Consider the following 15912-nt stretch of genomic DNA (forward strand, 5'->3'; position numbering starts at 1 on the left):
TCTGTGTGTGTATGTGTGTGTCTCTGTGTGTATGTGTATGTGTGTGTGTCTCTGTCTGTCTGTGTGTGTGTGTGTGTGTGTGTGTCTCTCTGTGTGTGTGTGTGTCTCTGTGTCTGTGTGTGTGTGTGTGTGTGTGTGTGTGTGTGTGTGTGTGTGTGTGTGTGTGTGTGTTTATGTCTGCGTGTATGTGTGTCTCTCACCTGAACACCTCTGGGTGGATGGGAGACTCGATGATGAGGATGATGACCAGGAGAGGAAGAAGCAGGAAGCAGCCTAGAGAGATGAGCGTCACCTTGAAAACCTTCCCGCTGTACGTCCTGAGAGACACGAGACAACATTCATCGCCATGGTTACGTTAGCTACACACACACACACACACACACACACACACACACACACACACACACCGATGTTAAGTAGCGTGCTTTGTCTCCATCAAATAAACTAATTATTAAATTATAAATAAAATTGTTATTATCTGTATTTATATTTTTCCATTCCGAGTACTTTACTTTTTCAATATTATTTATATTATGGTCACACTTAAATATAATTAATATTATGGTTAACTACTTTTGCTGTTATGTAATTACATATTATTCAATCTAATTGAACGTCAATTACTTACTGACATTACAATATTTTTTGTCCTACGGCCACCTCACTTTACTTTACTTAAATACTTTTTACATAATGCCACTTTACATTCATTCAGTACTTTTTGCACATTGTCTGTTGTTTGGTTTGTTTTTATTGTGGAATAACTGCTGCTGTAACAAGTGAATTTCTCCCCATTGTGGGATAAATAAAGTGTTATCTAATCTAATTAACAGACATCTATAAATTGCAAGAATGTCTGTGTGTGTGTGTGTGTGTGTATATCTCTAGAACTGTTAGTCCGATGGATTTCAAACTTGACAAGTGTCTTGCTATGGGCAAGAGTAAGTGCGGTGCCAAGTTTGACGATGTTTGGATTAGAAATGCAAACAAAATCGTTAAATATACTGTACAGGCCAAAAGTTTGGACACACCTTCTCATTCAATGCGTTTCCTTTTTATTTTCATGACTATTTACATTGTAGATTCTCACTGAAGGCATCAAAACTATGAATGAACACATATGGAATTATGTACTTAACAAAAAAGTGTGAAATAACTGAAAACATGTCTTATATTTTAGATTCTTCAAAGTAGCCACCCTTTGCTTTTTTATTAATAAGGGAAATAATTCCACTAATGAACCCTGACAAAGCACACCTGTGAAGGTAAAACCATTTCAGGTGACTACCTCATGAAGCTCATTGAGAGAACACCAAGGGTTTGCAGAGTTATCAAAAAAAGCAAAGGGTGGCTACTTTGAAGAATCTAAAATATAAGACATGTTTTCAGTTATTTCACACTTTTTTGTTAAGTACATAATTCCATATGTGTTCATTCATAGTTTTGATGCCTTCAGTGAGAATCTACAATGTAAATAGTCATGAAAATAAAAAGGAAACACATTGAATGAGAAGGTGTGTCCAAACTTTTGGCCTGTACTATATATATCGGTAAAAGAAGGACACATTGGCTTTTGCCGCTCTAGCTGCTGGCCACTCCCCCTCTCACACTACACACTGACTGAGCACAACGCAGGACCAGAGACAGAGGCTGGGTCTCAAACAGCCTTCATGCACACTTCAAACACTCAGTTTTAAGTATATCGTGTAGATAATCCAAAAAGTCAGAGCACTGAAAGTACCAGGATGACCCCCTAAAAACTAAGGCTGCTCCCTCTTAGTGGATTAGTCGACTAATCTTATCGGTGGTTTTGGTCTTAGTCAACTTAGATCTCTTTAGTCCATTAGTCATGTTTGATGCTGTTTTCATGCTGAATGACTTATTTCCAAGAAACGTACGAGCACATCTCTGGTAAACACAAGAATTAAAGTGGTGCTTTTAGCACGACTCTTTGTGGAGAAACTCAGATTTACAGATCTGTCGATTAAATCAACTAATCAATTAGTCGATGCAGTTGACTAAGAAGTTCTTTAATCGAGCACAGCCCTAGTAAAAAACGGTCAAAAAGTTCAGTGTGGAACGATGGACACTACGTGCACTAAACGGGTGCCATCTGGACTACGAAGCAGAAAAGGGGGAGGGACCAGGGGACGTAGACCGGCAGCTGATTGGACGAACGCGTCACGTGGGTCTCTGGCTTCTCCCGGATTTCACAACCGAGCATACTTCTTGGATGTCCACTAACCATCTGAAACTCAACCTTGACAAGACTGAGCTCCTTTTCCTTCCAGGGAAGGGCTCTCTTACCCAGGACCTGACTGTAACAATCGACAACTTAGGGCTGGGCGATATATCGATATAAAAAATATATCAATATATTTTTAAATGAGATATGGAATTAGACCATATCGCATATATCGATATAGTTCAAATGTGATCCTTGCTCCCATAGATATATACACAGATGTCGCCTTGAGGTTCTAAACATACGTCAAAACCGCCGCCATCTTGGAACAGGGGTCCGAAGCATTCAGATCAACGCTAAAGATGCCGGACTTTTGTACTGCTTAATTATGTTCGATAGAGGAAATGAAAAGAACAAACAGCAATGAATAACATTTAACAGGTGACAATGTGTTTTATGATCATGTATGCCGCCTTCGACCAGCAATCTGAGCTCCGGCGGCAGCGGGAGGCGGAGAGCTCCGTGGCCGGCCGCAGCGTCTCTTCCCCCGGGAAAAACACAGCTTTGCCTCGCTGCTGCGCCGGTCCCCGCTGATCCAGATCGGACCAGCCAAAGACAGAGTGGTGATCGGTAGGATCTTACACGTAGTCCAGGACGACCTGTATGTCGATATCGGCGGAAAGTTCCAATAAGTTTGCCGGCGGCAGGCGGACGGAGAGAAGCTACAGCGGGGCAGCAGAGACCGTCTGCAGCTGCAGGATCTGGAGCTCAGTGCCCGTTAAAATGACATGTAACGCATAAATACATAGAGAAATAAATGTAAACCTAAATACTGTATAACAGGAGTACCTTTTTTGAAATCAAAGCTCCATATTTGTGATTCGTTCCAAAGGTCAATTAAGCTTTTGATATTAATATAATCTACTTTGTTCAAAATGTAATGCCTCATGCCTGTAAGCCTAGGTTTATAGTCCCATTCTTCCACTTGATACTGCTTCCACTTAAGTAAACTAAAAGATGAACTATCGACTACAAAACAAAGAAACTAATTAATGTGTTAATACAAAGAATATTTATTATGATCGGTTCACAGATCTGAGTCCAAACGGAAACTTCACCCTTCTGAACTAAGAGTTTCTGCTTCAAGGTGAAGTTTAAAACAGACTGAAATGTCCAGTCTCATTCCTCCACTATTTATTTATAATTTGAACAGCTGAGCATTTAATCATGAACCAGGTGAAGAAACCGGTTTATTATTTATTTGATTTTGCAACTGTCTCTATGAAACTACTTGTGACATGTCATATTTGATTTTGGCTTTGACTGAACATTTGCTCTCACTTTGCGGAAAAAAATATCGGGATATATATCGTATATCGATATTCAGCCAAAATATATCGGGATATGACTTTTGGTCCATATCGCCCAGCCCTACGACAACTCTGTGTTAGTCCCCACCCAGACTGATAGAAACCTGTGGTAGTCCCCACCCAGACTGATAGAAACCTGTGGTAGTCCCCACCCAGACTGATAGACAACTCTGTTGAAGTCCCCACCCAGACTGATAGAAACCTGTGGTAGTCCCCACCCAGACTGATAGAAACCTGTGGTAGTCCCCACCCAGACTGATAGAAACCTGTGGTAGTCCCCACCCAGACTGATAGAAACATGTGGTAGTCCCCACCCAGACTGATAGAAACCTGTGGTAGTCCCCACCCAGACTGATAGAAACCTGTGGTAGTCCCCACCCAGACTGATAGAAACCTGTTGAAGTCCCCACCCAGACTGATAGAAACCTGTGGTAGTCCCCACCCAGACTGTTAGAAACCTGTGGTAGTCCCCACCCAGACTGATAGAAACCTGTGGTAGTCCCCACCCAGACTGATAGAAACATGTGGTAGTCCCCACCCAGACTGTTAGAAACCTGTGGTAGTCCCCACCCAGACTGATAGAAACCTGTGGTAGTCCCCACCCAGACTGATAGAAACATGTGGTAGTCCCCACCCAGACTGATAGAAACCTGTTGTAGTCCCCACCCAGACTGATAGAAACCTGTGGTAGTCCCCACCCAGACTGATAGAAACCTGTTGTAGTCCCCACCCAGACTGATAGAAACCTGTGGTAGTCCCCACCCAGACTGATAGAAACCTGTGGTGACTGATAGAAACCTGGGTGTGACACTTGATGACCAACTCTCCTCCACTGCTAACATTGCTGCAACCCCCCGATCGTGTAGATACATGCTGCATAACATCAGAAGGAGGCTCAGGTTCTGGTTCAGGCTCTAGTCATCTCACGTCTAGACTACTGCAACTCCCTCCTGATTGGCCTGCCTGCATGCTCCCTCCTGATTGGCCTGCCTGCATGCTCCCTCCTGATTGGCCTGCCTGCATGCTCCTTCCTGATTGGCCTGCCTGCATACTCCCTCCTGATTGGCCTGCCTGCATGTGCCATCCGACCCCTGCAGCTCATTCAGAACGCAGCAGCTCGACTTGTCTTCAACCTCCCCAAGTTCTCTCACACTACACCGCTCCTCCTCTTCCTCCTCCTCCTCTTCCTCCTCCTCCTCTTCCTCCTCCTCCGCTCTCTTCACTGGTTACCAGTGGCTGCCTGCATCCGCTTCAAGACAATAGTACTCTCCTACAGTACACTAGTACTCTCATACAGTACACTCGTATTCTCATACAGTACACTCGTACTCTCATACAGTACACTCGTACTCTCATACAGTACACTAGTACTCTCATAAAGTACACTAGTACTCTCATACAGGGCCATGAACCAATCAGCCCCAGCTTACATCCAGGACATGGTCCAACCATATACCCCAACCCCCCCACTCTGCATCAGCCAACCTGCTTGCTGCCCCCCCACAGCGAGGGAGAACTAATCACTCAATGAAATCCAGACTGTTCTCTGTCCTGGCTCCTAAATGGTGGAACGAGCTCCCCGATGGCATCAGGATGGCTGAAAGCCTACACATCTTCCGCCGAAGGCTAAAAACACATCTCTTCTGACTACACCTCGGATAAAAAATAAAAAAACAACCTCTTGAACCTGCACTTTTATGTCTCTTTGTAGCTTTGCTTATTTAAAGCTAATCTATTTGCACTTACTACTTGTTGTCTCGAGTTTCTACCTTCAAAGTTGAAAGCACTTAATTGTAAGTCGCTTTGGATAAAAGCGTCAGCTAAATGACATGTCATGTAATGTAATGACTGTTAGCAGTATGCTGACAGAAGTGTGCGGTTTGAGACACAAAAATGTCCAAAGCAGCACGACTTTGGTTCGGTTTCCTGTTTGAAATCAGCTGTTCTGATCAACAAACGACGCAGAAACGCTCGCTATTATTCTAACCAATCACAGACGAGCCTCTGAGCGCGCGGTGACGTTACTGTCGGCGTTTCTGTTTTATTGTCCACCCCGGGATGTGGGTCGGAAGTCAGAAAGACACAGGTGCAATAACACTACACCTGTTTACATCAATAAAGACACAAGCACACGCTCACACGTATAGACACATACACATGCACACACAATATACACACACAAATACACAGAGGCACACACACTCGCACGTACACACACACACACATATACACAAAGACACAGATGCAATAGCACTACACCTGTTTACATCAATAAAGACACACAGAGACACACGCGTACATGCACATTCACACTCGCGCGCGCACGCACAAAAAATATTATAATTATTTTATTATTTTTTTAAAATAAACTTTATCAATCAAACCAATGAGCCTCTGAGCTAGTAATATGGTGACGTTACTGCCGGTGTTTCTGTTTTATTGTCCACCCCCGGGATGTGGGTCAGAAGTCACGGCAGAGCGGTCCCGGTTCGTTTTCTTACCCGGGTCCTTTGAAACGCTTCTCCGGCCGCTCGGAAACAGAAAAGCGGTCAGAGACAGCGCTGCCAGGCCCCATGGAACATTCTGTCGTTTTTAGAGTTCAAAACCTCTTATTTGGTTAAACACGAGTTCACAATGCTTCATTTTTAGATTTTAGGATTCATTAGCAACGACGTATTTGTTCGGCATACGTCTAACACACCAAAGTGCATCAACTAAAAGGAAAAATGTATATCTGATGTTGACTTTACATGCGCACACCATAACGTTATGTAGATGATGTAGAGTTATATGATTATTTCACGCTATTGTATTGCATTTTAATGGTTGTGTGTGTGTGTTGTGTGTGTGTGTGTGTGTGTGTGTGTGTGTGTGTGTGTCTTGCTAGTTTTATTGCTTTTAGTGCAATGTTGAAGAGCTAAAACCAAATTAATTTACACTCTCTTATACTTATACTCGTGCTCACGGCGACGTTATTGTTGGTGTTTCTGTTTTATTGTCCACCCCGGGATGTGGGTCAGAAGTCACAGCAGAGCGGTCCCGGTTCCGTTTCTTACCCAGACCCCACTGAAGATTCTGTCGTTTCTGAGTTCAAAACCTGTCACCTGGTAAAACATGAGTTTACAATGCTTAATTTTTGAGATTTTATGATCCATTAGAATCGAAATATATGTTCGGCATACGTCTAACACACCAAACTACATCAACTAAAAAGGAAAAATCAATATCTGATGTTGACTTTACTTGCGCACACCATACCGCCTAATGCTAGTTTAATTGCTGTTAGTGCAATGTTGAAGAGCTAAAGCCAAATTAGTTTACACGCTTACGCTTGTATTTTCTTATACTTATATTCGTGCTCACGGTGGCGTTATTGTTGGTGTTTCTGTTTTATTGTCCACCCCGGAATGTGGGTCAGAAGTCACAGCAGAGCAGTCCCGGTTCTGTTTCTTACCCAGACCCCACTGAACATTCTGTCGTTTTGGAGTTCAAAAGCTCTCACCTGGTAAAACACAACTTTACAATGCTTAATTTTTGAGATTTTATGATCTATTAGAAACGAAATATATGTTCGGCATACGTCTAACACACCAAACTACATCAACTAAAGAGCGGTCCCGGTTCTGTTTCTTACCCGGATCCTTTTGAACGGTTCTCTGGCAGCTCGTCGGTGATGACCTGCGGTCGGTGCACGCGCCGGAACCGGAGCCCCTCCGTCTCATTCATGCCGGACTCGGACAGTTAACTCGGCTCGGCTCGGTTCGGCTGTTGTTCTGGGGCTGGAGCGACTAGCTGTGTGTAGGTTTAACCCGGGTAAATGGAGAGTAAAGCCGGAGAGAACCGAGCGAGCATCGTAGCGGGGCGGTTGGGCTGTTTACAGCGTAGGCTAACTGACAGCTTCCGGAGGGCTGGGACTTCAAAATAAAAGACCCATCGCACTTACACACACGTCGTCATTATTTAAATATATATTTGAAATAAAAGATAATAAAAATAATAATAAAAAGTAAAAAAATGTTTAAAAAATTACAAGAAAATTAAGAAATACAGATGATATTAGAACATTTTGATTTTAATAAAAATTATTTTAAAAAAATAATCGAAAAGATGATAAAAAAATAAAATAAGACAAAAACGTTAAAAGTAAACTATAAAAAATATATATACTATTTCAATAAAAATGAAATATAAATAAAAAAAGAAAATAATTTATTTTTATTAAAATAATTATTTTAATTCAAAAGAAAAATCTAAAAAGAAGAATAAAAAAATTGTCTAATCGATTATAGGCGTAGATTTCGGGGGGATACAGCGGTTGTGTATTCAATATTTAGAATATTTCTCTTTCTCGTTTATTTAATCTTTTGCTTGAGTGCGGTCAGAAATGTCGGAATCTATAGTATGTATTTAAACTTTGGATTTTCTGGCATTAACACACACACACACGCACACACAAACACGCACACACACACAGACACACACAAAGTTTTTGTATGTGTCTTTATTTTTTGTGTATTATGACCATTTGTGTAATCTCTTTATTTTGTGTTTTCTTTACAAACATTGAAATTAAATTTCAATCAATCCAAAGCAGAAAAAAGAACCGATGAAGTCTCTACGAGAATCCTGCGAGCTCTCGGGGAACGTTTCACCGACCGAGGTAGGGTTGAGCATCGAGAACCGATTCCTACTTCTGATCTCGGGTTCCTAATTTAACATGCGCAAGTTTGGGTTTCCGTAGCGACCAGGCGCTTGTTGTGTTGCAGCCATGAAGCGCAGTAAAGCCTGGCTCAGACTACAGGAGTTTTAGACCGATTTATGCCCGATTTACCCCTCCCGAGAATCTGAGAAAAGATCTTGTCAAGGACCTCGATTGGTTCCGATGTTCCGATCATTTTTCATTTATTTATTTATTTGACAGGGACAATGCAGACAGACATAGTGTCAAAACAAAGCTTGTCACTGAAGTAATGATAATTTTCAACTCCAGTCCCTGGTTGGGCTTTCATACACAATACAATTTACATACTTAACTATCTCAATTCAAAATAAACATAATAAATAAACAACTCCAGTCCTAATACAAATAATATGAACATGATATAAAAACATGCATATCATATACAATTCTCACCTACTTACAATAATTAAAAATGAGTACACTTTTGGTTTGTTTTTAACCAGTTTTTGAGCCTAAAAGTAAACACTTTAAAGTCAGTTACAGTCTTGATGTCAATCAAGTATCTGGTAATGTGAGGCGTTCACAGGTCAGATTATCTGGTAATGTGAGGCGTTCACAGGTCAGATTATCTGGTAATGTGAGGCGTTCACAGGTCAGATTATCTGGTAATGTGAGGCGTTCTCAGATCAGATTATCTGGTAATGTGAGGCGCTCACAGGTCAGATTATCTGGTAACGTGAGGCGCTCACAGGTCAGATTATCTGGTAATGTGAGGCGCTCACAGGTCAGATTATCTGGTAACGTGAGGCGCTCACAGGTCAGATTATCTGGTAACGTGAGGCGCTCACAGGTCAGATTATCTGGTAACGTGAGGCGCTCACAGATCAGATTATCTGGTAATGTGAGGCGCGCCTCACAGGTCAGATTATCTGGTAATGTGAGGCGCTCACAGATCAGATTATCTGGTAATGTGAGGCGCTCACAGGTCAGATTATCTGGTAATGTGAGGCGCTCACAGGTCAGATTATCTGGTAATGTGAGGCGCTCACAGGTCAGATTATCTGGTAACGTGAGGCGCTCACAGGTCAGATTATCTGGTAACGTGAGGCGCTCACAGGTCAGATTATCTGGTAATGTGAGGCGCTCACAGGTCAGATTATCTGGTAACGTGAGGCGTCACAGGTCAGATTATCTGGTAACGTGAGGCGCTCACAGGTCAGATTATCTGGTAACGTGAGGCGCTCACAGGTCAGATTATCTGGTAACGTGAGGCGTTCACAGGTCAGATTATCTGGTAACGTGAGGCGTTCACAGGTCAGATTATCTGGTAACGTGAGGCGTTCACAGGTCAGATTATCTGGTAACGTGAGGCGTTCACAGATCAGATTATCTGGTAACGTGAGGCGTTCACAGGTCAGATTATCTGGTAATGTGAGGCGTTCACAGATCGTGATCTTGCACCTCCCGATCTGCTCGCAGACACATCGGGGCCGCCCCGATAATATCAAACATGTTTGATATCTAGGATTATAATCGGGCGTGAAACGACTATGATTACGTCAGTACTTCCACAACAGCCAATGAGAGACAGGTCTGCAAGGAGACAGAAGTGACGGAAACTTATGAAAATGTCTGCGAGAGCAGCTGTAGTACGAGTCCTGGTGGACAACGGAGTCGGAAGAAAGGATGGTGGAGATGTGTCTGTTTAATGTCTCATCAGAAGAGTCTCATAATGGGAATGATAAAGAGAAGAGCTGGGGGAGATCGCTGCAGATCTGGACCTACCCAGTGAGTGTACAAAGTTGCTAGCGCACTAGCTAGCAAATGTAAACATTAGATATCTAGGTCAATGATCATCTGCTACATTCAGGTTCAAGCCCCCATCTGTGGACTCGTTCCCAGCTCTGGCCATCTAGCTTTCAGCCCGCGATTAGCCGATTAGCTTTCTTTGATTTCTTCATTGCAGTAAGAGTCACCTTTTCTCCAGTCTCCCTCACAAGTTTCTCCCTCATTTCAAACTTTCTTTCTGCTGCTCGATTACTGTTTTCGGCTGCATATTTAACTATCTGCAGTTTGTAATCTGCAGAATAGGATTCTCTTTTCTATCTCAGCTGTCTTTAGGACCAGCATATAGTTGTCAGAAGCCTAGAGCGCCCTCTCGCGGCTGTAGACGGTAATGATTTCAGTATGAATTAACATTTAAAAACATGTTAAATTAAATATATTTTGATATATAAGTCGCACCTGACTATAAGTCGCAGGACCAGCCAAAGTAGGAAAAAAAGTGCGACTTATAGTCCGGAAAATACGGTAGTTTGTTTGAATAATATTATCGTCCACGCTCGTTTTATTTTCTTTGTTTTTTATTGGTACAAAGAATAAGTATTACTACAGCAAGTTGCCGTGACACAGTATCCGTTTTGTTTACATGCGCTTCCCGTGAGATCGCATCCTGTGAGGTGCTAAATCTGGCGAGATAATCTTAAGAATATCTTGTAGTGTGTGATGCTCCACTGTTTTCAAATCTTGTAGTGTGAGCATGTTTCAGATTTGAGGGAAGAAAATCTGCAAAGGTTCTCCTCAAGTGTGTGCTGCAACCAGATTTCAAAATCGGTTAGGATTTATAAACTCCTGTAGTCTGAGCCAGGCTTAAGCGGTGCTCTAGCGTGGCTTTATTTCACATTGATAAAGCCACGTCAAACTGCAAACCCAACTTTAAATCAAAATAAAACTCTCACTCTTATTTGGGAAATAAGCATGTGACCCGTTTCAACTCCACCCCTCAAAGAACCAGAATCGAGAATCGATGAGAACCGGAATCAGAAGGAAGAATTGGGACTGGAATCAGAATCGTTAAAATCTAAACGATGCCCAACCCTCGTCTTGACCTTCTCAGGTCTAGATTTCCTTAAACAGAAATAATTATAAATCAATCCCAGAATGTCCTCCAGTCCTCGTCCTCCACAGCAGCAACACAAACTAAATATAGAAAAGGTCAAGTTTGATTTCTCTTCAACTCTTCTGCAGCTCCGTAAGCTTTAGGAACGTTAAACTTGAGACTAATGCTGCGTTCCAGGTAACGCGCAACTCGTGTTTCACAATCTTCTAACAGTTAAAGTTCCCTGAAACGGCAGTCAAACCCCTAACTTACTACTCGTGAACTCGTACAGTACAGGTCAAAAGTTTGGACCCACCTTCTCATTCAATGTGTTTCCTTTTTATTTTCATGACTATTTACATTGTAGATTCTCACTGAAGGCATCAAAACTATGAATGAACACATATGGAATTATGTACTTAACAAAAAAGTGTGAAATAACTGAAAACATGTCTTATATTTTAGATTCTTCAAAGTAGCCACCCTTTGCTTTTTTATTAATAAGGGAAATAATTCCACTAATGAACCCTGACAAAGCACACCTGTGAAGGTAAAACCATTTCAGGTGACTACCTCATGAAGCTCATTGAGAGAACACCAAGGGTTTGCAGAGTTATCAAAAAAAGAAAAGGGTGGCTACTTTGAAGAATCTAAAATATAAGACATGTTTTCAGTTATTTCACACTTTTTTGTTAAGTACATAATTCCATATGTGTTCATTCATAGTTTTGATGCCTTCAGTGAGAATCTACAATGTAAATAGTCATGAAAATAAAGAAACACATTGAATGAGAAGGTGTGTCCTAACTTTTGGCCTGTACTGTAGATACCTTCGTAAAGTCTTACCGCATTTTTCTTTTACGTTCCCCGGAGCTACTTGGCGGGGACACACTTGTGCTCTCGAACGCTCCTCGTGGAGCTGAAGTGGCGCCCGCACACAGCGCAGCCGAACGGTTTCTGCCCCGTGTGAACGCGCTGGTGAGCCTTGAGGTTGTTGTTCTGACTGAATCGCTTCCCGCAGTCGCCGCACTCGAACGGCTTCTCGCCGCTGTGGACCCGCGCGTGCCTGGCGAGGTTCTGCGCCACGCCGAAGCTTTTCCCGCAGACCTCGCAGATGTACGGTTTCTCCCCGCTGTGCGTGCGCTCGTGCAGCTTGGCGCTCGCCCGCGTGGCGAAGCGTTTCTGGCACCGATCGCAGCCGAATCCGCTGTCCTCCGAGTGGCCGCGCCGATGCGTCTTGAGGTAGCCGAGCGAGCTGTAGCGGCGCCCGCACACCTCGCAGGCGAACGCCTTGCGCCCGGCGTGCAGCCTCAGGTGAGTCTTCAGGATCTGGGCGCTGGCGAAGCTCTTCTCGCACTCGTGGCAGGCGTGCGATTCCCGCTCGCCGTGACCCAGCGCGTGGCGCCTCAGCGGCGATGGGCGAAGAGCGCTCCCCCTTTTCGCCCGCGGCGTCACGGGTTTCCCCAGCGTGGCTGCGCTCGTGCGCTAGCAGCGAGCCGCGCTGTCGGAAGCCCTTCCCGCAAGCGTTGCAGATGAACGCGCACCCTCGCCCGTGCGGCGGGCGGCGTACTGCTGAGGTGCGCGCGCCTGCGTGGCTGCGGACGCCGCCGCAGCTGAAGCGCGGCGGAAGTGCGAGCCCGTGGCGCGAGGTTGGCCGCCACCTTGAAGTTCTTCCTCAGGGCGCCGTGAGCGGAAGGCCTTCTCTCCCGTGTGGATGCGCCGATGCACCGAGAGGCCGCCGCTGCTGGAGAAACGCTTCCCCGCACCGGGCCGCGGGCGTGGGCGCTACCGCCCCGTGTGCGCGTGCGGCGCGGTGGGGCGCCGGAGGCCGCCCAGCTGGCTGAAGGACTTCCTGCAGACGCTGCAGCTGAACGGGCGCTGGCCGCCGTGCACCGTCAGCTGGTGGACGTGCACGCTGCGGCGCGTGGTGAAGCCTTTGTCACACGAGGGACACGGGAAGGGTTTCACCTTCAGGTGGACTCTCCGGTGGGCAGACAGGTAGCTGGGTGCAGAGTATGAGAATATATTATTATATGTTATTAATAGATTATATTATACTATTATAACATTATATTATTAATAGATTATATTATTAATAGATTATATTAATAGATTATATTATTATAACATTTTATAATTAATAGATTATATTATTAATAGATTATATTATTATAACATTATATTATTAATATATTATATTATTAATAGATTATATTAATAGATTATATTATTATAACATTTTATAATTAATAGATTACATTATTAATAGATTATATTAATAGATTATATTATTATGACATTTTATAAATAGATTATATTATTAATAGATTATATTAATATAACATTCTGTTATTAATAGATTATATTATTAATAGATTATATTATGATAACATTATATAATTAATAGATTATATTATTAATAGATTATATTATTAATAGATTATATTATTAATAGATTATATCTCCCTCCCTCTCTCTCTGTCTCTCTCTGTCTCTCTCTCTCTCTATAGATAGATAATAATAGATTATATTATTAATATATTATATTATTAATAGATTATATTATTAATAGATTATATTATTATAACATTATATTATTAATAGATTATATTATTAATATATTATATTATTATAACATTATATAAATAATAGTTTATATTATTAATAGATTATATTATTAATATATTATATTATTATAACATTATATTATTAATAGATTATATTATTATACCATTATATAATTAATAGATTATATTATTAATAGATTATATTATTATATTATTAATAGATTATATTATTAATAGATTATATTATTATAACATTATATAATTAATAGATTATATTATTAATAGATTATATTATTATAACATTATATTATTAATAGATTATATTATTATAACATTATATTATTAATAGATTATATTATTATAACATTATATAATTAATAGATTATATTATTAATAGATTATATTATTATAACATTATAATATTAATAGATTATATTATGATAACATTATATTATTAATAGATTATATTATTATAAAATTATATAATTAATAGATTATATTATTATAACATTATATAATTATTATATATATTATAATTAGCAAACAGAAACTAAATCACAACTAAAAACTAAAAAGAGTTAAAAATGAAAAGAAAGTTTATCGATGATGAAAATAATGACTTTTTGTTGCAGAAACAGAGTTTGTGTGCGTGTGTATGTGTGTGTGTGTGGCGCACGCACGCGTATAAGTGTGTGCATGTGTGTCTGTACGTGTCTGCTGTGTGTTTGTGTGCGCGCGCGCGTGTGTGTGTGTCTGCGCGCGCGTGTGTGTGTGTCTGCGCGTGCATGTGTGTGTGTCTGTACGCGTGTGTGTATGTCTGTACGTGTGTGTGTATGTGTGTGTGTCTGTACGCGTGCATGTGTGTGTGTGCGTGTCTGTACATGTGTGTGTGTGTGTGTGTGTGTGTGTGTGTGTGTGTGTGTCTGTACGCGTGTGTGTGTGTGTGTGTGTGTGTGTGTGTGTGTGTGTCATAGACAGCATGAATTTCTGTTAAATCTCGTAACATTGAACCAAAGAAACTAACTAAATATTCAGTATAAAAACTGAAACTAACTAAGTAACTAACTAACTACTGTAACTAACTAACTAACTAACTGTAAAGCCCTGAACTCTCCTGACCTGAGTTTGGAGAACTCCTTCCCACTAAATATTCTGTATAAAAACTGAAACTAACTAACTAACTAACTAACTAACTAACTGTAAAGCCCTGAACTCTCCTGACCTGAGTTTGGAGAACTCCTTCCCACTAAATATTGAGTATAAAAACTGAAACTAACTAACTAACTAACTAACTAACTGTAAAGCCCTGAACTCTCCTGACCTGAGTTTGGAGAACTCCTTCCCACTAAATATTGAGTATAAAAACTGAAACTAACTAACTAACTAACTAACTAACTAACTAACTAACTAACTAACTAACTGTAAAGCCCTGAACTCTCCTGACCTGAGTTTGGAGAACTCCTTCCCACTAAATATTGAGTATAAAAACTGAAACTAACTAACTAACTAACTAACTAACTAACTAACTAACTGTAAAGCCCTGAACTCTCCTGACCTGAGTTAGGAGAAGTCCTTCCCACTAAATATTCAGTATAAAAACTGAAACTAACTAAGTAACTAACTAAGTAACTAAGTAACTAACTAACTAACTGTAAAGCCCTGAACTCTCCTGACCTGAGTTTGGAGAACTCCTTCCCACTAAATATTGAGTATAAAAACTGAAACTAACTAACTAACTAACTAACTAACTAACTAACTAACTAACTAACTAACCTGAACTCTCCTGACCTGAGTTTGGAGAACCCTTCCCACTAAATCTCCTGACCTGAGTTTGGAGAACTCCTTCCCAACTCTCCTATTGAGTTTAAAAACTCCTTCCCACTAAATATAACTAACTAACTAACTAACTAACTAACTAACTAACTAACTGTAAAGCCCTGAACTCTCCTGACCTGAGTTTGGAGAACTCCTTCCCACTAAATATTGAGTATAAAAACTGAAACTAAAACTAACTAAAACTAACTAACCCTGAACTCTCCTGAACTAACTAAATATTGAGTATAAAACTAACTGTAAAGCCCTGAACTCTCCTGACCTGAGTTTGGAGAACTCCTTCCCACTAAATATTGAGTATAAAAACTGAAACTAACTAACTAACTAACTAACTAACTAACTAACTAACTGTAAAGCCCTGAACTCTCCTGACCTGAGTTTGGAGAACTCCTTCCCAC

General features: G+C 41.2%; 2 protein-coding genes across 2 annotated transcripts in view; both read right to left on the reverse strand.

The window, feature by feature from the left end:
• apmap (adipocyte plasma membrane associated protein) overlaps nucleotides 1-7464 on the reverse strand; it is a 28997-nt gene extending 21533 nt beyond the window's left edge. Inside the window, exons 1-2 of the mRNA XM_028604141.1 lie at nucleotides 7190-7464; nucleotides 201-317 (exon numbers count right to left, since the gene is read on the reverse strand). Coding sequence (XP_028459942.1) covers nucleotides 201-317; nucleotides 7190-7281 — 209 coding nt within the window. The 5' untranslated portion in view covers nucleotides 7282-7464. The remainder of the gene's footprint in view (nucleotides 1-200; nucleotides 318-7189) is intronic.
• A 4523-nt stretch (nucleotides 7465-11987) lies between these two features.
• LOC114571798 (gastrula zinc finger protein XlCGF17.1-like) lies at nucleotides 11988-14662 on the reverse strand. The gene is made up of 4 exons (XM_028602989.1): nucleotides 14658-14662; nucleotides 12904-13116; nucleotides 12659-12855; nucleotides 11988-12586 (listed from the first exon to the last, which is right to left on the reverse strand). Exons 1-4 carry the CDS (start codon nucleotides 14660-14662, stop codon nucleotides 11988-11990), a joined length of 1014 nt encoding a protein of 337 aa, XP_028458790.1.
• Nucleotides 14663-15912: the final 1250 nt, after the last annotated feature.

This window comes from Perca flavescens, chromosome 17, assembly GCF_004354835.1.
Source record: "Perca flavescens isolate YP-PL-M2 chromosome 17, PFLA_1.0, whole genome shotgun sequence".
NCBI classification, from domain to species: domain Eukaryota; kingdom Metazoa; phylum Chordata; class Actinopteri; order Perciformes; family Percidae; genus Perca; species Perca flavescens.